At 35.9% G+C, this 20,522-nt stretch overlaps 2 protein-coding genes across 2 annotated transcripts in view; one reads left to right on the forward strand and one right to left on the reverse strand.

Moving 5' to 3' along the window:
• Nucleotides 1-1,051: 1,051 nt before the first annotated feature.
• LOC121737641 (beta-1,4-galactosyltransferase 7) lies at nt 1,052-2,610 on the reverse strand. Its single transcript, XM_042129300.1, has 3 exons — nt 2,382-2,610; nt 1,633-2,164; nt 1,052-1,416 (listed from the first exon to the last, which is right to left on the reverse strand). Exons 1-3 carry the CDS (start codon nt 2,500-2,502, stop codon nt 1,173-1,175), a joined length of 897 nt encoding a protein of 298 aa, XP_041985234.1. The 5' UTR covers nt 2,503-2,610; the 3' UTR covers nt 1,052-1,172.
• An 8,154-nt stretch (nt 2,611-10,764) lies between these two features.
• The window catches only part of LOC121737772 (homeotic protein empty spiracles-like), a 35,372-nt gene continuing 25,614 nt past the window's right edge, over nt 10,765-20,522 (forward strand). The window contains exon 1 of the mRNA XM_042129466.1: nt 10,765-11,292. Within this exon, the coding sequence (XP_041985400.1) occupies nt 10,845-11,292 (448 nt within the window). The 5' untranslated portion in view covers nt 10,765-10,844. The remainder of the gene's footprint in view (nt 11,293-20,522) is intronic.

Consider the following 20,522-nt stretch of genomic DNA (forward strand, 5'->3'; position numbering starts at 1 on the left):
ATATAACAATAGATAAGCTATTGTGTCTGGTTTTTCCACGATCGAGGTATTAAATGAAGATATTTTGTTTTATACTGTGACATAGGCACCCCATCTGTTCTCTATAGACTTTGTGACAAAATTGTTCAATACATTGGTCAGTAAAATGCAAATTGGGTAATACTCAAATGCTACTAAAATAAGTAGTCTCTTAATAACAATCCATCAAACCAAGCTCCAATTTAAGACAGCATTTATAAATCAGCTACTGGTTTTACCAATTCAACCATCAATGTCTTTCTTATTTCCAAAAACATTAACTAAGTAATAATGCTACAGGGTGTAACAAAACTAAGTGATAATACTTTAGGGTGTGTATGTGTTCCTTGTAAAGAGTTTAGGTGTGGCGGTACCCACAATTCGCCTAAAATTCCTGCATCGCGCTATCGAAGTTTCGGAGAACGGCAAGATATATTATACAACGTCTGAAATGACGTCAGTGGACTTCGGCCTGACTGAGCGTGCTATCTCTCTCGGTCGGAAGATCTTCCTTTTCGGCCGCCACTTAAACTGTGAAAGTAGCAACGCTGGAGGAGCAAGCTATTTTTACTTTTGTGTGGGCGAACTCATGACCTTAATGCGCTTCCCCATACAAATCACAAAAAAGTGTTGTCATTTTCATAGTGGACTTTATACTAGGAACACATAATGTACACCCTAAACTCTAAAGTATTATCACTTAGTTTTATTACACTCTGTATATTGCAAAAACCACAGACATAGATCAAGATAGATACTGCATGTCGCTCCATTTGTATGAAAACGAGCGTGCCACTTTTTTTTATAGCAATGTGTTGTACTGATGTCAATAAGAAAAGAGCCCATTATCTAGGCCAACGTTTCTATTTGAATTTCTACACCTCAATACGGCACTTTTAGGCATTTAGGTATTTTTAAAATTCCGATTGACATCCGATTCCAATAGCAGACTAAAGAACAGACTTTCGAAAGACGAGCATTGCTCGTGGTTTAGAAACGCGATATGGCACGCGAAGTACATACCCATGCGGTATCTAACATGATCTATGTCTGTGGCCAAAACAATAAATTTTTGAGGCAGTTTTTCTAACCTTTTAAGACAATCTCCCTGGCCTAAGACATTACTAAAGTTTCTCTGTACATACATTGCAATGCTACCTCGCTTTTTTGACCTTAGGTGGCTCAGGGCAGACGCACCAAGGCGTCAGTGTTTTATTGCATATCAGCTCCACGTTTACAACGGTTATGGGTAAGGTATCTACTGTAACACTGTGTGTATTATGTATCTTGTATGCGACGTCATGGAGGCCGGTCACTCTGTCACGTCTACGGGTCACCTCACGCTGGTTGTAACACTTCCGCATGTCACGTTTTCTGTAAGTTTTGTCATGGACGTGCCTGGAAATTGTACATAAAATATTTATTAGAAGTGATTGCTGATGTGGCGGTACCCACAATTCGCCTAACATTAGGATTGCTGAGGATTCCTCTTCCGCTTCCTCATAATGAGGAAGTTCCGCAATATTTTGGGTTCTTTTTAAGTATTATTTCATAAAAAAAACATGCTCACTTAGAATCTTTTGCCTAAAAGTAGTATGCTAAAATATTACTCACTTAAAAGTATTCTCTGTTCCCGTAGTAATATTCTCTGGTCTGCTTATTTTCAAACCGGCATCCTTTATTCGAACATAAAACTCATCGTCTTCTAACCCCCAACCCCAATAGTTATTAGACATACCTTTGACTTTTTCAAAATGTTCGTTACTTATAAGAAGTATACCACCTATGAATGTATCGTAATGATATTTAGGATGTGTTTCTGGTGAGGATATGTGTACAGGTCCGTTTCTTGGATAGTCATATCTCAAATTATCGTTTATCGGTAGAAGATCTACGTCGTGCATAGCTATGTAGTCATAATTCGTTTTACTGAATAAATATCCGACATTTATAAGTGAAGCTCTGTTAAATCTATTGCTGTCTTTCTGTTGGACGACGAATATGTGAAAGGGGATGTTCTGTTTGTTCAGAAACGTATACATATGCGGCACAAACTCTAGTAGTTCTTCAAAGCGATCTCGAAAAGGAACTATTATAGCTAATCTCTTTTTATGTGTTGTCGCCGAAATTCGAGGATTGACTGTTTCTGGAAATGAAACATTATACGATATAGTTTATGAGTAACTAATATTATCGTCTATCAGTAACTAATAAAGATAGCAATGCAATGTTAAAGATTACTTATAGAAAAAAAAAACATTCGTATCCTTATAGTTTGGCGGGTTTCCAAAAAGTTAAATTAAACGCTATGAAACTACTCCTACCGGTATATGCGAATGATATTATTATATCAAAGATCTTACCTGAAGGTACAATAGGAAGGGAGGCCAGAAAACAGCCCATAATAAAGGTAAATCCTAGACAAACTGTGAGACATCTCGATCCTGTTACACGGTAACCCATTAGAGTAAAACCTTTAAACATTAATGTATATTAAACAGCTTCCTTCATGTTATGTTACTTATTTATAATTAAATTTGTTATAAATAAAACATTTTGATAATTAAAATTCCGCTGATTACAAAAATTCAATTGGAAATTATTCTTCGTCTTTGAAATTAACGTCATGTGTCAACTTCAAAGTGACAAATGACAATGTCATAGTGACAGTTTATTTTCAACTATACTTGAGTTGCAATCTTTGAAATAGTAATGGTTCTGCCAAAAAGTCATTAGACTTTACTGTCGGGGCAATTTAATAGGCCACATTTGACATCTGTCAGAATAATCTCCATAGTGAGGTAAGCTGCTTAAAAACATCGACCAAAACGAATAAATCGATACGGACTTGAAATAAAATATTTGAATTTTATATGTTATTTATAAAACCAAAAACGAATTCCTGTCCTATTATTACTTTTTCTTTTGTAAATAATTCAAGGAGCAAAATAAGACAAGTGCATAATTTACTAGAAAAATTGCATTTATTCACTTGAAATATCAAAACTGTTAAATTTTGTATTATCATTATTCATTTCACATGAATATGTGTTACTTTTCACAACGTGGTTATGAATTTATGTGGATATATCGTTACAACTAATCAATGCATCTGATTCTACTTATTCGCTTTCGATTTTTAGAGTAACATCCCTAGAGTTTAAAAAGAAAAAAGGTCAGCTGACGTAACATTGTACCGACGTTCAGTTCTTTAAATCATAATTTGTTTTTTATGTTAAAATTTGTTTATCAGTGAAAATAAATAGTAAAAGAACTCGTATTGGTTATGTTTATAATAAATATGTAATCGTTATTAGAAAAAGTGAGTAAATTGTGCAGTAATAACAATGATAAAATATTTATTTTTTTATGGCGTCGTTACAAGGCTACCAGGCTCAATTTTGTTGAACTGTCAAATGTGGCCTATTAAATTGCCCCAACTATAGAGGGACCGTAGTGTATGTAGTAATAGCACAGAATATAATATATTAGTAGTACATAATAGTAGCTGGGCCACTTAATATAATAAATGTTATTAAGATCATTGGACCACCCTTTTTTTAACACGGGGAAATGCTTTACACATCTCCAGCACAGCGGATTGGGGACATTGGATAGGGCCTAGGGCCTCTAGGGCCTATAGGGTCTAGACTCTAGCGGGATATGAAATACCGAAAATCCTCATTAGTCATTAGTCATTACTATGAATCCAGCAATGGGATCAGAATATTTAGGCAACCAGTTACGCAATCAGTTCATCGTAAAACCGTCCGTCAGCTTATCTCTATAAATAAGCACTTGTAAACTGACCTCGACCAAAAAAAGCGCCTAAAATGGCAGAATTAATATGGCGCACAATAATTAAGGGTCATTATTTGTAGATGGCGTGCGCGGTCGCCGTTTGTATTTTTAATTAGCAATCCAAACAAACGCCCTAATGGCTGCGATACAATGCTGCTTTATTAATGTCTTCCTAACAATGTTTAAAGCACTTACTATTAATTCCCAGTTTCAGGATAAATGCAGCCTTTTGGCTTTTACCTTCGTGTAAGACTGACTTGGTGTATGTTCAGTTTTAATTTTAAAGTAAGTATAGAAGACTGAAGACTGTTTGAAGACTTCCAAAAGTTCGATTATGTTCGGCTGTGGATGTTATACCTATATATTTTTAGTTATTACCTAATTCAATAAATGACCGAGTTTTTTATTTCACTAAAGTGTAGTAAAGTGTGTAGTAAAGTGTAGTAGTAGTAAACTTTACTGGGATTAAACTTTACTTAGAGCATAGTTTCCTGGCTCTATATTCTACGCAATTTAAAAAATTGTATAAAGTTTGAAAAACTTTTAAATATCGAACGCAACATTCCTCGATTCATCAACGTCACCAAGTAACGTCTTAGTTACTTATTAAAAATAAGTAGTTTGAACTCGTGTTGCTTTTTTATTCTTTAAAACAATAATTGCCAGTTATGGCGGTTGTAATTAAACGAATTAACAAACAGAAATAAGTGGACGTGGGTTATATTTTATGGTCGCTGCGAGCTATATTCGGAGTGTCATTAAAGTAAGCCTTATACCCTTCACATAAGTGCGCTGACAAAGGCAATATAAATACGAACGAACTAAACGATCCGATGGTTTTTTCTTATCTGAGCCTATCAATAAATGGCTAAAGAGTTTGAGGTGTGGTTTTGTTAATTGGGTATTCGTAATGGCCGCTTTTCTACACGTGGTGATTTAATTTTGCCCCCGGGTTTTCGGTTATTTAATTTTTGTGTTTGAATTTGCAAGGTGTAAGACAATTTATATTGATTAAACTTTTAAAAGGGTAGTTATTAATGCGGCCGCAAGGACTTAAAAATTCTTACGTAATAATATACGTTTATACTTAGTTTCAAATTTTTTTAGGCTTTCTGGCTACACTTCTTAACTCTTACTTTATAAGACCATTAAAAAAAACCGTTGTTCCGTTTTCGACAAAAACTTGTCGATGTCTCTATCTTAGTAATCTTACATAGTTAAAATATTTAACCTGTCCGTGTTCACTTAACTGTTAACAGTTTAGATAAACTCGTAATCGCGGTTCGGAATTAGTGTCAGCCACGATGTAATAAACTGCCAAACTTATTTTATTCTAGTTATCAGAGCAAGCGATCTTAACGCTTAGAGCTATGTAGTAGTTTTGTAACATTGTTTTAGTGTTTTTATGTAATATACTAAGGGGAACTGGATTTGTATTAAATAAGAAATGGAGTATGTAATAAATTAATAAATTGGAAGAAAAATATAATAACAAGTATTATACAGAGTGAAACAAAACAAGGTGATAATATTTCAGGGTGTCTATGAGTCCATGATGAGTCCCATGAATCACTGTAAATAAACGTTCTTTTTAACTTTTGTACTGGCAAATTATTGATGACGCAGGGGCGCTTTGCCACACAAATCACAAAAAATAGCTTTTTCAGCGCTGCCACTTTTACAGTGAACTCTATATCCATACCCACTTCACTTAATATTATAAAATTTATGATATTAAGTCGGTAAAGTATGTCTATATAGCTACTTTCACAGTGAACTCTACTGGAGATACTTTGAGTCCCGGGAAAGGACATAGGATACTTTTTATCCCGGAAAAATGTACGGTTCCCAGGCGATAAACGAATTTTGGCGCAACGTAGTTACGGGCGTCATCTACGTAATATAGTAGTAACTCTATATCACTATACGAGACACAAACACACCCTTCATTATTATTATCACTTAGTCAGTTTTAAAGTCATTTACATAAAAATCCAGCGTGACCCTTGCAAAATTCTTAAAATTATATCAAGGCTGTTTTAAATAAATTATAGTTAAAGCCATACTGTGACAAGCATGGCTTCGACTGTACCGCACTTTGACCTCTGTAGAATAATTGTGCCTCAAAAATTTAGAAATTGATACATAGGCAGACGATACGTCATTCGTTCGCGTTATGTCATTGTCCATTGGGTTATGTTAATTTAATGTTACTTGTGATCTATCATCTATCGGCTGGGTTTGACATAGCGCGACTAAATAACTTTGATAGGCCTTGAATCAACTTACCTGATTGTACAATTTCTTGCAATTTTTCTCTCCCCCATTGACCATTTCCTTCTTGCAGTGGTATAATGATGATGATGGTATTAGTGTTGCAAACAATCGGCCCGCCCGCGTCGACCACACATACACCGGTATTGTTACACATCGTTTTGATTGATTTGTGTAGGGATGTGCGTTTTATCGACAACATGTAGAGCAAAATTTTTGAGCCACGTCTGTGTTAGCTTCTGTGTTATAAGCGTATCCTTCAGTGCTCTAAAGTTTCATTAAGATAAGGTTTTATCACTCAACATAATAAAGTATATAATTTTTTTTCCCATTTTCTAAAATTATAATAGACTAGACGTTCCTAATAGCTTTCCTCGATAAATGAGCTATCTAACACTAAAATAGTTTTTCGAATCGGAGCAGTAGTTCCAGAGATTAGCGCGTCCAAACAAACAAATATACTCTTCAGCTTTATAATATTTGTAGATATAGATGTTATTCTACTTAGGCACATGTACGAGTACCTCTCGGTACCGTACAGAGTGACTACAGACTACAGTTCTTTAGCGATCTAGCCTGTCACATATTGGTAACGATCAAAGAAAATAAGTAAAACGTTGGAACTTGGAGTAGGTACTACTAATCAATGATACCTACCTATTGTTATCGATATTAGCAACATACGGCTCTGCTGGATCGCGACTCTCAACACTTGGCCCTCGTCAGTCACTAATATATCGACAACTTATCGATATATTTTATCGATATCGTCTATCACATCACTACACCAAGTGAGGCGAAACAGCATTAATCCAAGTTAATTTATGTCGCTGGGTTCATTACAACACACAGCCACCCGCAGGAGCCTCGCAAGGTGGCCAAATCCTGGATGCAGCTCAGGCTGGATTTGGCGACTAACCCAAAATTCTCGATTTTATAATTCATTTTTATACTTGAAAATAAGTCCCGAATTGTTTCATTTTCTAAAATTAGATACTACATTATATTTCATACGTTCGTACCTCTGTAAAGGCCACAAACGGGTAAGCAGCATTTCAGCTTTCCGAAACTAAGGAAAGTCTGGCCGTTGCAGGCTCTTGGTCCATTTACGCGGGCCACTGAAAATGAAGTGGGCCGCAGGTTCAGTATAGTTGCTCTAGGGGTTCGTGTAACATACTGTGAGAAACCTATATCATATGATACCATTTTTTTTCGTTGGCGGAATGCATTTACGCATCCCCGGGGCCTGGGGAGGACCACCGAGGTATGTGGGACTCCCTGGGGCGGATGGAAGACGCACCCGGGACTACCCACTAAAACCCCAACGGTGTTCCTGCTCCTGAAGGTGGGACTACGGGAAACGCGTGATAACCGACCGCAGCCCCACCACCTCTGCCTCTTTGGGCTCCACTCGTGGAAATACCACACTCCACATCTAGTGGAGTAGTATACTGGAACATCTAGCGCATATCATATGATACCTAGCTACCTATCCGCCTATCCACCTAGTCAAAATCGACAGACATTTTGTATGTAATTTGTATGTCGCATACAGCATGTCTGGCGGATGCCATGCATTTCCATACAAATTATCTTATTGTTTTTTATATAGCCATACATGTAGTAAATTTGCACATTTACATAATATAAGTACAACAAAATATATGAAATTCAATAGTCAATCCATTTATTAGTTTGTCTTCTTAGAAGTCGGATACAAATATTATGAATTCCAATTTTTTTAGTTTCACTAAAACTCGAGAACTGCTGAACTGATTTGGCTAATCTCTGTCTTGAAATGTTCGTGGATGTCCAGGGAAGGTTTGTGTAACGAAGGAAGTCATATTAACTATAATATTTTAAGGCCGGCAACGCACTTGTGTTTTCTTCAACTGGGTGATTTGATTACGAGTCTCATGATATCTATGATACCTAATAACGCCTCCGTGGTGGCTCTTGACTCGGAGGTCGTGGGTTCGATTCCCGCGTTGGAAACATGGTATTTCCAAGTTTGGTTAGGACAATGCAGACTGATCACCTGATTGTCTGCCAAGTAAGATGATCCATGCGTCGGATGTGCATGTAAAAAGTAGGTCCTGCGCCTGATCTCTCGCCAGTCGTGTCGTTCTACCGTCCCACTGGGTTATGAGAGTAAAGGAATAGATAGTGCTCTTGTGTACTGCGCACACACTTGGGCACTATAAAATAACTCCTCCGTAGCTGGCCTGGTTTCAATGAAACCGACCACCGTCACCGAAACCGGTGTGGGGGGTACCGGGTATTATATATAACACCTAATTGCACAATACTTGCTGTCTGTAAAAAATTATAATACTTACATAATATTACGTAGAACTTACAACATTTCTGATAGACATTGTGAATAAAAGAAATATCTGCTATCAAACACCTGTTGTTTTTTGTCGCAAGAACACTTTGGTCTCTGCCAAAGGGGCAAATCTTTTAAAGCTTTCCATCATGTGATCAGTTTGTTCTTTTACCCTATTATTTCTATCCAAAAAAAAAATACAAATACTTCTGAACAGATCGTAAAATAAGGGTAGATATTCCACCAAAAACATTTCATGTAAAATATTGCCAAGACCCAAGACGATCACATAATAAAAAGATATCTCATGTAGAGCCAAGCTTCTGAATCTACATGGGCAACTCTACCGACCCTAACTTAAATTCGACATAATATCACAATATTATTATGTATAAATTCGCCGTTTCGTGGACGGTGGAGGTAATGCGAATATTTAGTTTAAGATCTGAAGTAAGTAAAGAAACAGCCAAGCATTAGGTACATATTTACTGATATGCATAGGTATTTAGTAATTACTAATTAGTTGAAGTTAGGGTCGGTAGAGTTAGGCCGTGTAGATTCAAAAGCTTGGCTCTACATGAAGTCAACGTAAATAATAATTTGAGATATTTTAACCCACTTAACATGAATGTAGGTAGGTAGGTAGGTAATATTTTTGAAGGTAAAAAAGTGATTTATTTCATCATTAGATTGAAACTAAAACTTTTGAATATTTCACCTACTTTAATAGGCATCATCTATTAAAGTTCGTAAGCTAACTTTACGACAAAAATCGGCGAAAGAAACTCGAATATTTTTTTTACCCGTATAAGGTTACCAGGTCGCTAAACCGAAAAGCCGAACAAAGCAGCCGGCTTAGCCGGACATTTGTACAAAAAAGTCCTGCTATCAAATACTTAGAATCTGAACTCTTAGTGTAGGAATACGTTCGTAATTTTCTGTTTTATTAAAGCAATTTAACATACAATTTAACATTTTATTAGGTGTCTAAAATTAGTAGATTTTCATATAAAATGATTGATTCAAAGCTTTACAAAAGCTGGACTCCTATTAATTTTGACCGGACACGCTATCAAAAAGCCTGACTGTGTCCGGCTTTATCCGGATGCCTGGCAACCCTACCTACGTAGGTAGGTTGCACAGTGAAAATAATTATACACTTTTCATGCACTTATTCCACTTTTATTAATTTATTTAATTACAATTATGTGTCACACGACCGGTTTCGATAAAATCATCATCAGGTGTAGTTACTTTACTTTTTTACTGTGTAAAGTAAGTATATTTTTACTGTAAACATATTTATACAAGTATGGAGTAGGTACCTAGGTAATACCTACTTACCTAAGTACTTATAATTAGTATACCTAATTCTTTAGGGAAGAGGGCACTAGCTAAATTTCATCGCGGAAAAATGTACGGTTCCTGCAAGATTCAGTATGGTGAAGTCACAGACAACGTTTTTGTTAAAAAATAATTTCAGAGATTACTTTGCGTTTGTCAAAATAAGCAGGGGCGCGCAACCTTTTTTATTTATGACTTGAGTTGTCAAGTTGCAACTCAAAAAGTCTCTATTTTTGGTTGTAAGCTGCAACTCAAACAAAAAAATAAATTTAGTTTTGGTTCCCAGTTACGTATTTGATCACGATAAGAAATATTTTATTAGCAAAGGTAAAAGCTCTTTCAGTAAGGTAATCAATTGATAACAATATAAAATGTCAATAAAAACGACATAATAATACAAATCAAAAATCAATTGCGTCGATAAGGAATTTAATTAGAAAACCGAAATCAAAACTATTTACAGAAAATTGTTCTTTATGTAGGAAAATTGCGTGAAATGCACTTTTTATCGTTTTCAATAAAAATCGTATCGCGAAAAAAATTATTTTATTGACGATAAAATCGATCGCGATTCCATTATACATCATTGCGAATCGTTATCCGGCATTAAACTAATAAAGAACCGAGTTAATAAGCTCTCGTCGACGCAAAACGACGACAGCGAAGCGCTAACCTGCCCAATCTGCACAATAATTGATTTATAACCGCCAGAATTGAAAAGATACGCGCGATCCTTCGCCCCGGACGAGTCGAACACACACACAACTCGGTCGGCTAAAACCAACAGAGCCGGCCTCCTCCGAAAGCTTCCAAATTCGAAATCCACCTCCTGGCAATTCGACCAATGGTGAGCCTTGAGGGTGTTCAACGAGCGTCGTTTAGTTAATCGGCACCGCCCATTGGTTGAAGTTAACCAATAGGAGCGAGGGGTTCCATTTTTGAATTTTTTCGCTCGACGAGCGGGCGCGCGGCGGCCGGCGCTCACTCGGCCGCGCGCCGCTCTGGCGTACGTATCGCGTCACGATGGATTGTGCTTGTGTGTGATATTGATTGTGTTGTGCCCGGAATTTGTCGAAGCATGATGCCTCTCGCACCGACCCCTGTGGTGGCGGTGCCATCGAAGCCCAAGATCGGCTTCAGTATAGACAGTATAGTGGGTGCGGAGCGGCCGAAGCATCCTTCGCCTCCGTTGGCGAGTCCCGGGTCGCCGTCGCCGGTCGCTTCGCCCCGGAGTCCCTCTCCCCGGCCGCTGATAAGGCCAAGCGCGCTGCCGGCTGTGTTCCCTGGGCCGGAGATCAAGAGGCTGCCGTACCTGGACGCGCAGAGCCACCACCACCAGTTCCTGGCGCATTTCCAGGGGGCGGCGCTGGCTGCGGCGCTCGCTCACCAGCAGCAGGGCTTCGGGGCGCCGCTGCCACCGCACCCGCCCCCGCACCCCGCGGCGCCCGTGCCCCGGGAGTCTTACCAGCTCTACCCTTGGCTCATCAACAGGCACGGACGAATATTCCCTCACAGATTTCCCGGTGGTAAGTGTTAAAGGTTTTCTTTACGCACGGTGCGCTTAAAATTGTATCTTTAAACTTTGTCTCTACTTTTATGACAATTGACAATGTGAAACTGTACCTTCTTTAGAAATTTGACAATCTCATCTTTTGTAAAATTTAGAGGTATATTTCCAATCAGAGAGTAATGTGATGCCATTTGATGAGCATGTTGACATTTTGAACTTGTAAAACTTCGCTTAAAATTTTCTATTTTTCTTTTTTTCATGAAAATCTGAGGCAAATCTGTTTGTTTAATCGTGCAAAAGATATTCATTAATTTTATCTATATTTTAATATGTGAGCCAAAAACTTTGTATCTCTTTTGACGAAAAATGGGGAAACGTAGGTGAATGAAATTTTGCACAGTTATAGTTTATATGGTGTAGGAGTGCATCGAGCTAATATTTTTTTGAAATTATGCTTTTATCATACATTTTTTAAACAAATAAAACATTACACACACTTCAACACACACACTAGGAAAATGACAGATTTTTGAGTGACAAGCCTACATACGAATTATACTCTTTTATTTATGGTTGAAGTCTGTTGACAACAAGGTGACAAATTGAAAATGGATTATAGTTTTTTTTATTGAATCTTAGATACTATTAGACAATGCTTACACGGCCAGTCTGAGATCAGCTGAGTCCCAGAGACAAGATTTGAAAAATATATGATTAGGACTTCCTAATGTCGTTGAACTAAGGCCGAATTTCGACCATTGGGCGATCTCTAGTTTATCTTTATTATCTACCTCTAGCATAATAGCGACGGCATAGAATGTCTTATTTTATTTCGACCTCAATAAATATTGATTTGCCTTTTATTTTGAAATATATCATGTAACAATTTTTTTAAGAATGCCATGAATTTTGGTCTTCTGCGGCTTCAACTCTACATAATAATGTATAACTTCTATTTTTGGGAGTCACTTAAAAAGAAATTAAAAATGCAAATATCGACATTGTTTTTGTTATTCAGATATAATGAAAATCAATAATCACTGATTAAATTATAATTTAATTGTATCAAATATCAATAAAAAATCTGACATTTATTAATTCATTATGTAAATTATTATAAAGATGTTTACATTCTTAAGTAATCAAATTTTGCTATGTTGCTTGCTATGTATTGTAAATGATGTTATTATCAGTTTAAACCAAAATTTTAACAAAATCGGTTCAGCAGTGTAGTCGTCAATAGTAAGTTAGGCGCAATTCGACGTCGCAATATCTGACGTACCTACGTAATATTTTAATTCTTATTTTAATAATAAAACTCTATGTTTCTTCGGTACTATAGTATAGCGACCAGCATCAAATAGCTGCAAATGGTGCAATATACAATACATACCTATTAAATACTATTGTGGAATGTGGATTGTTTTGTACCATTAATTGTCAACATTATTTGTAAAGGTAATCTTGTACTGTACGTTCAATTTTTTTTGTCTTTTAATTAATTATTCTTGTGGGTAATGGTCAAAAAAGGGGAATAAACGTTTATTTATTTATTTATTTATAAAATGATATAAAAAACCTTGTGATTGAACGAAAGTAACCTCAGTAAAATTTGTCAAGAAATGTTAAGTTTTCAAGTTGGCCTACATTAAGACCGCTGTCTGGCGAATAAAAAAAATCTCTACTTACCTACCTATTGCCAAAAAGTTTCAGAAACTTAAAAAAATGCTGTAATGACGTTAAATTATGCATTTTTCATAAAAAAAGGAATAGAATGACACTGGACTGTTGGTAAAATTATTTTAGCATGTTTTATTGTCTCGTTGACATAAAAACTCATAAAACGTTGGAAAATACAATAAAATTTACCTAGTTAACATATTATTGTGATTGACCTTCGACATACTGAACCGATGTTGATGGCAATTTTCTATTTTGTTAAATGGCGAGACATTAATAACTTTATAACCTCAATCAACGCTTAGAATACTATCATTAGCTATCATACATTATGATTTTAATAAAGACTTAAAATAATGCGTCGCCGAAACAAATCTACCGGCGTATTTCAAGCATATCCGTTTTTCTCTTCTTTCAATAAAATCATAATATTTAAAGATAATAATTAATGAGTAGTACCTGTTTTGTACTCACCTGTAGAAAAAAGCTGCATTTCTTTAAAAATGGCCTCCCTTAAGGAATAGCCAAAGCTGCACTTCACCTATACAAAATAGAAAAAGATGTCATAATCTCATTTTAAAATCTCAAAACACATAAATAACAAGGTGTAAAAAACATTTTTACGGCTCAAAAACACAATGCGGGCCAATTATAAATTGGCTCAGAAATGTCGCGGCCGACGGATTTTGTCACCTTTTTCCTTATATCAAACTAATGACCCTAATAAATATGTTGTATAATAAAAAAACTATAAACTTCGTTACAAATTCAGATTTATCTTGATCTAAGATCGACGATTACGGCCAACATCCCAGATTCATTATACTAAAGATACATAAAAATTAATTTGGATCAAATTTCTTAAGAAACTAGTTCCATAAAAACGAGTGCATTTTTTTACTTAAGTTGTAATAATAAAAATCAAAAATGTTATAAAAAAGAGTACTTAATAAACAAACAATATTTTATTACGGTTCTTCTCGCCGGGTTTACGTTCCCGACCCGGCGGTAAGCACCATAGTTCTGACGTTCAGAGTGAACACTTAACACTGATTAAAAATTTACAAGATTACAAAAAAATTTAATAAAAATAGTTAAAACGTATTATTTACATTAAAAACATATTTAATACTCAGATCAAAAATAAAACTTGCAAATAATTGAAAATAGGTTTAAGACCCCATAATTGTTTCTTTTGACAAAAAAATATATTTGATCTTATTTTCGATATATGCAACTTAAACGACGTGGGAGAGCCATGCTTCGGCACGAATGGGCCGGCTCGACCGGAGAAATACCACGGGCTCACAGAAAACCGGCGTGAAACAGCGCTTGCGCTGTATTTCACCGAGTGAGTGAGTTTACCGGAGGCCCAATCCCCTACTCTTTTCCCTTCTCTACCCTCTCCTATTTCCTTCACTACCCTCCCCTATTCCCTTCCCTATCCTTCCCTAGCTATTACCCTATTCCCTCTGAAAAGGCCGGCAACGCACCTGCAGCCTCTTCTGATGGTGCGAGTGTCCATGGGCGACGGAAGTTGCTTTCCATTAGGTGACCCGTTTGCTCCCTTATTTCATAAAAAAATATAAAGTCACTTAAACCACTGTGTTCGCGTTATATATGTACCGTGCATGTTTATAAAATAAAGAACATAATATTCAATATTCATATCTCCATAGAGGTAGATCTCTATACCGCATTTAATCAAAACTATATAGATAACGCCTTCAACTCCGTTATGCCAAAATATCGCGCGGGAATCGTACATTTTCCGGGATTTCATAAAAAAATAAAAATAAACATGTTTTTATACATGACACGACAGGAGCTTACAAGATATATTAGGTACATAAAAATGAAATTCATGTTCATAATCTTAATGTCATGTTCTTTGATTTCTACATCGACGACCTATATAAGGCGAGTGCAGTCCTATTGTATTTTGAATTGGAATAAAGTCATCGGAAGAGCAGAACCTCTGCGTGTTTTACTAAGTAGTCACTAGTCAGTATTATAATAATAATATCTATGGACGCTTCACACCACGTCAGTCTGGCTCCGTGCTAAGTACCTGAAGGACTTGTGTTACGGATACCAGACAACGGAAATATATTTAATACTTTATACTATACAAATATTTAAGATTTTTATTATATTATACACATATTTAATACACATCCATGACCCAGGAACTTTGAAAACTTTTTGTTCCGTCGGCGGGATTCGAACCCGCGACCCCCGGCTTGAGCTACCAATAGCCCACCAACTGAGCCACAGAGGTCGTCTGTAATATATCGTATTGGAGATTTTTCAGGAATAAAAAGTATCCTATCTCCTTTTCAGGGACTCAAAGTATCTCCATACTTTTTGTTCAGCGGTTTGGGCGTGAAGAGATTACAGACAGACAGACTTTCGCATTTATAATATTAGTAAGTATAGCTACTCTAATGCAAAGGAGTCACAATAAGGTCAAGGCTACTTGACCTGCCTTCACCAAAAAAAAAAAAATCGGCCACGTGCGAGTCGGACTCGCGCGCGAAGGGTTCCGTACCGTTATAGAGCAAAAGTAAGCCACAAATTGTGTTTTTTGTATGGTAGCCCACCTCATTTTTTTATTTTATTTAAATATTATTAATATTTATTAAAGTAGACATATAATAAAGGATTTTATAAGAATCTCAAGTTTCTAATTGTTACCATTATTGAAATCGAGCAAAAAAGGCCAAAAAAGTCACGTTCTTGTATGAAAGCCCCCCTTCATTTAGTATTAATTTTATTTTGTTTTTAGTGTTTGTTGTTATAGCGGCAACAGAAATACACAATCTGTGAAAATTTCAGAAGTCTAGCTATAGCGGTTTTTGAGATACAGCCTGCTGATAGACAGACAACAAAGTCTTAGTAATAGGGTCCCGTTTTTACCCTTTGGGTACGGAACCCTAAAAAGTACCTATAGCTTATAATATACTCGGTTAAACAAACCTAACTGACATACACACTTTCGCATTAGTAGATATGGTTTATTGGCCAATGGCTGATATTTGATCTAATTCCAGCCAGTTGTTACAAAACCTGTGGGCGAGGCTATCTAACGAGCTCACTAAACACCTCATTAAATCTTGGAAATGTTATACAGAACAGCTGTTTTTAGGTTATGTTGTATTAATTTGTTGACGTTAATTGGAAGTAAGTATTGAATTATAGTTTGCACGGTGTTGGTTCTTTAATTTACGGATTTATACAATACTTGTTAATGTGAAAGTAAGTTATATTATGTGTTCAAGCATAAGCTACTGAACTGATATTATATTTTATAAACTCTACAGTCTACAAGGATAATAACTCCCACGCTGGTTTCGGTGACGGTGGCCAGTTTCATGGAAACCCAGGCCAGTTACGCAGGAGTAATTTTATACTTAGTGCCCAAGTGTGTGCGCAGTACACAAGAGCACTCTCTATTTCTTTTACTCTCATAACCCAGTGGGACGGAAGACCGACACGACTGGCGATAGGTCAGGCGCGGGACCGACTTTTTACATGCCAATCCGACGCATGGATCATCTTACTTGTCAGACATTGTTTTGTCTCTGTGTCCGATACGTTTGAGAAGTGGCTACACAAAATACAAAATTATGTACAAGTAACAAAATATTATATTCTTATTAGCACGGATATCTAAATAGAGAGAAGTGGTAAGTTACTTTAAAGTTTTTTTATACCCGAACTATTGACCCAATGCACGATACTGGCCGAAAATAAATAAAAAAGAACAAATCTGACACTTGACACATTAATGTTTCTCTTTAATTTAAATTAGGAACATCGAGTTATCTTGTTTATCTCGTCTAAATTATGAGGCGAGGGAATCGTTGTCAACCGCCAGGGTTATCTTAAATTCACACCAAAAACCGAACATAAGTAATAAAACTTAAGAAGCTTATCCTAAACACGGGACTATTAAGATAAGAGTATCTTTCGAGAGCCATAGAACTCGGGTTCGATGTTTCAATTTGTGTGATCTTGTATTTTTTTTAATCATTCTGAGATTTTAAAAATTACGTTTTTTATTTTTTTTATATATTTTTGTTACGTAATAATGAAAGAGAAATAAAAAGTTTAGTAGTACAAAAAAACTTTTAAATAAGGAGTTGGTCTGTTTCACCGCTTTCTGATAAAGTGCCGAATAGGCTATTCACAACTTTTTCGACAGATTCTCCATACATCATCTGTCAAGTTAAGTGGTGGATAGCCTATTCGGCACTTATCAGGAAGTGGTGAAACAGGCCCTTAACCCTCTATTGCATGAATTATGATAGAATTAAGAAAAAAATGTTTTGATTGTTAATATTACTTCATAAGGGGTAATTAAGAAAATTATTAGGAAAAAAAAATTTTAGTACCTTATTTTAGAAAATAATTTTAGAAGCCATTAATGGCTTCGTATGTATAACAAGTACAGAATTTAGCTTTGTAAAAGTCTTTGAAGTGGTTTCTTTTCTCCTTGAGGCATAAGAAAACATAAGAATTTTCACATTTTATATGCGATCGAAACATAATTATTAATTTTGATGAAGTAGGAGTATTTTTGTGGAGGGTTACTAATGTGGTCATATGATGGAGGCCGCAAAGGAAGACCTTCCAACTGGTCAAGGGTGTTTTTTTGGTCAGGCCCAAGTGGTACAATTATGAATTATGTAAGAATATATTATTCGACACGTTTAAAAAACTTCGATAATGCGATGCAGAATTGTAGTACTAGTTGGACCTCCAGATATCGCCATAATAACCATGCTTTTATTGTATTTGAATTAGAGTTAGAAAACGATAATTTATCCTTATTCGAGTCAGATCCTAACTTATCACTAATGAAATCATCACCAGGGATAGTTTTTGTGAACTTATTGGTACTATAAAAGCATGCAAGTAAGATCTGTGAATGCATACGAAGCCAGAAGTGGCTCCCGCGGAAAATTCTGAAAATATAGCAGAAAAACCAAATCTATAGTAAAACAAATATTACGGAAAGTAAAAAGAACCTTTGAACATTATAATCAGATTTTTTAACACACGAATATCGTACTTTTTTTCAATATTATCGTCAAAGTCGCATAAAATTTTACTTCGTATGTTTCATGCGCCTGCGACGCTATAATGTGAAATTACGTTCGCAGATGACATTTTTCCATCAGCAAAAAATACGTTTCGATCCACGGAGAAGTAGTTGATATAGGAATGAAAATATATAATCCATTCTCATTATAATAAAGGCAGAAAAAAATGTTTTATCTGAAGAGCCAGAAATGGCTTCATATGCACTAAAGGGTTAAAAATCATAAATCGTTAAACATCTATTAGCAGCACCTCTTAAATAACGTTACATACTTAATAATAAATAATAGTTTACGTAACCTTTAAGTCATAATTTACTTTTCAGCGGCCGGCTGAATGGCATGAAGTCATTGATTTAAAAAAAACTAGACGCGATCGGATACTTCATACTATGCCTCAACGTCAATTTGTGATTTAATGAGCTGAATTTAATGAACGGGTAATTACATAGCTGTGTGCACGGTGATCTTTTTACAATCTTCGAGGAATTAAAAAAAAACCTGTTTCGCTTTAATGAATTAAAAACATGGAACGAATTAAAAAAGTAATTATTTACAAAGACTTTAACAAGGCAGTAGTCACCTAGTAGTATAGGTATCTAGATAGCTAAAACTAAAGTAGTTAATTAATACTTACATAAAACCCTTTTAGTAATGGCTCTTGGCAAGCTTTATTTCCTATGGACGATGTATGGAAACGCCTATAGATAATTTGCTCAACATTTCTTAACATCTACCTAATAGGTTTCTTTTAACGACTCTATTTCTTCATCTTAAAAATTTCCGCCTTCGCAAATACGGAATGGTATTTTTCTAATGCCAGTATGTATTAATAAACAAGAATACGGGCCGTATAAAAAAAATGTTCTAAATTCAAACATTACAGTAATTATAAAATGGCGGCCTTTTATTACTTTTAAACTGTCATTGAATGAACGATAAAGACAATAATTGAGTTACAACAATAAACAATGATGTTACAATGTAACATTATAATCTAATAAGCGATTAAACTCTACATATAAACGAGTAATAACTGTGCCAAAAACCTCTTCTTCAGAAGAAAGGCATTAGTAGTTTTGGATATTTAAGAAGAGAAGTGGATAGGAAAAGAGTTAAGGGAACTCTGTAGTCTGTGTGCTTGTGCTGTTAAATATTGTTTAGTAAAATCCGTTGGCAAGGGTCTTACATAGGGTTGCCAGATGAGTCGCGAAAAAATACCGGACAAACCCAATGGGAGGGGGGGGGGGGGGTTGTTTTTTATATTATAAAATGCGGCAATTGTGGTCGCCATTATTTATTTTAACTTACGTAACGAAGTAAAGGTAAGGTAGGAGCTTCTAAAAAAATTAAAACCACCTAAAACTAGGTACCAGTAACACCAACTTTCCTCAAAATACCGGACATTGTTCTGTCCGGTATGACCGTTTATTTTTTACCGGACAGGCCTCGAAAATACCGGACTGTACGCTTAAATACCGGACATCTGGCAACCCTAGTCTTACATGATACATCGTGCGTACCTACACATAATATCCATCCATACTTTACTTACTAATATTGTAAATGCGAAAATATGTCTGTCTGTTACCTCTTCACGCCCAAGCCGCTGAACCGAGTTTGCAGAAATTTTGTATGGAGATATTTTGAGTCCCGGCAAAGGACCTAGCAGGCTAGGATACCTACTTTATCGCGGAAAATGTTCGGTTCCTCGCGATAAACGAATTTTGGCGCAACGGAGTTGCGGGCGTCAACTAGTATTTAGTAATTGAAAATTATTCGAGGAATCATCAAGATCAGCGGGGCTAAAATGGTCGCTTTGAAGAATCATGATATGAATCATAAAATGATTCATTTTTCTATAATCGCAAAATACAACTCTGCTTGCAATTCATTTCTGTATTTTTGTACTGATTTGACATTCGTCAGTTTGACAGTTTTGACAATTCATTTGCTGAATTGATTGAGAGGAAGCGCTGATTGCTTGCAGTCAGCATAATATGCTGAGCTGCGTCGGCTTGTGCTCGAAAACATTAATTTATAATGTATTATTTATTGTAACTAAGCTATCTATGTTTTCTTGCACAAATAAAGGTTTTCTTTCTTTCTTTCTTTCTGAATACTTTTTCTCGCGGGCGCGCTGAAAGAAAAAGCTGGACTAGTGTTTGGATAAAATAGCAGATTTGAGTGAGCGAAGCCGAAGCGACCCGCTAGTTAAAGTTTAATTAACACAATGTTATGTTACGACTTATGTCACAAACATCTCGTACGATAACCTGTAACCCGCAACTCTGTAGCAATCGCGTCATTAGTCTTAATTATACTTAGATAACTTAATTACGACGATAACGAGTATTCAATAAACTGATTTTATTGCGAATTGACAGTTGCTAATGTCGCAACATGTATCATGGACACGGCAAAATACGCAGGGTTTTTTAACCTGTGGGTCGTAGGAGAA

Source organism: Aricia agestis, chromosome 21 (assembly GCF_905147365.1).
Source record: "Aricia agestis chromosome 21, ilAriAges1.1, whole genome shotgun sequence".
Lineage (NCBI taxonomy): Eukaryota > Metazoa > Arthropoda > Insecta > Lepidoptera > Lycaenidae > Aricia > Aricia agestis.

Bases quoted from the DNA above. Each gene is read 5' to 3' on its own strand.
- LOC121737641 (XM_042129300.1), bottom strand. From the start codon at position 2,502: ATGTTTAAAGGTTTTACTCTAATGGGTTACCGTGTAACAGGATCGAGA. The intron at 2,165-2,381 runs GTAAGATCTTTG...TTTCATTTCCAG, and splicing joins CCTTCCTATTGTACCTTCAG to AAACAGTCAATCCTCGAATT. The intron at 1,417-1,632 runs GTGAGTAATATT...TACAATTTCCAG, and splicing joins GGAACAGAGAATACTTTTAA to GCACGTCCATGACAAAACTT.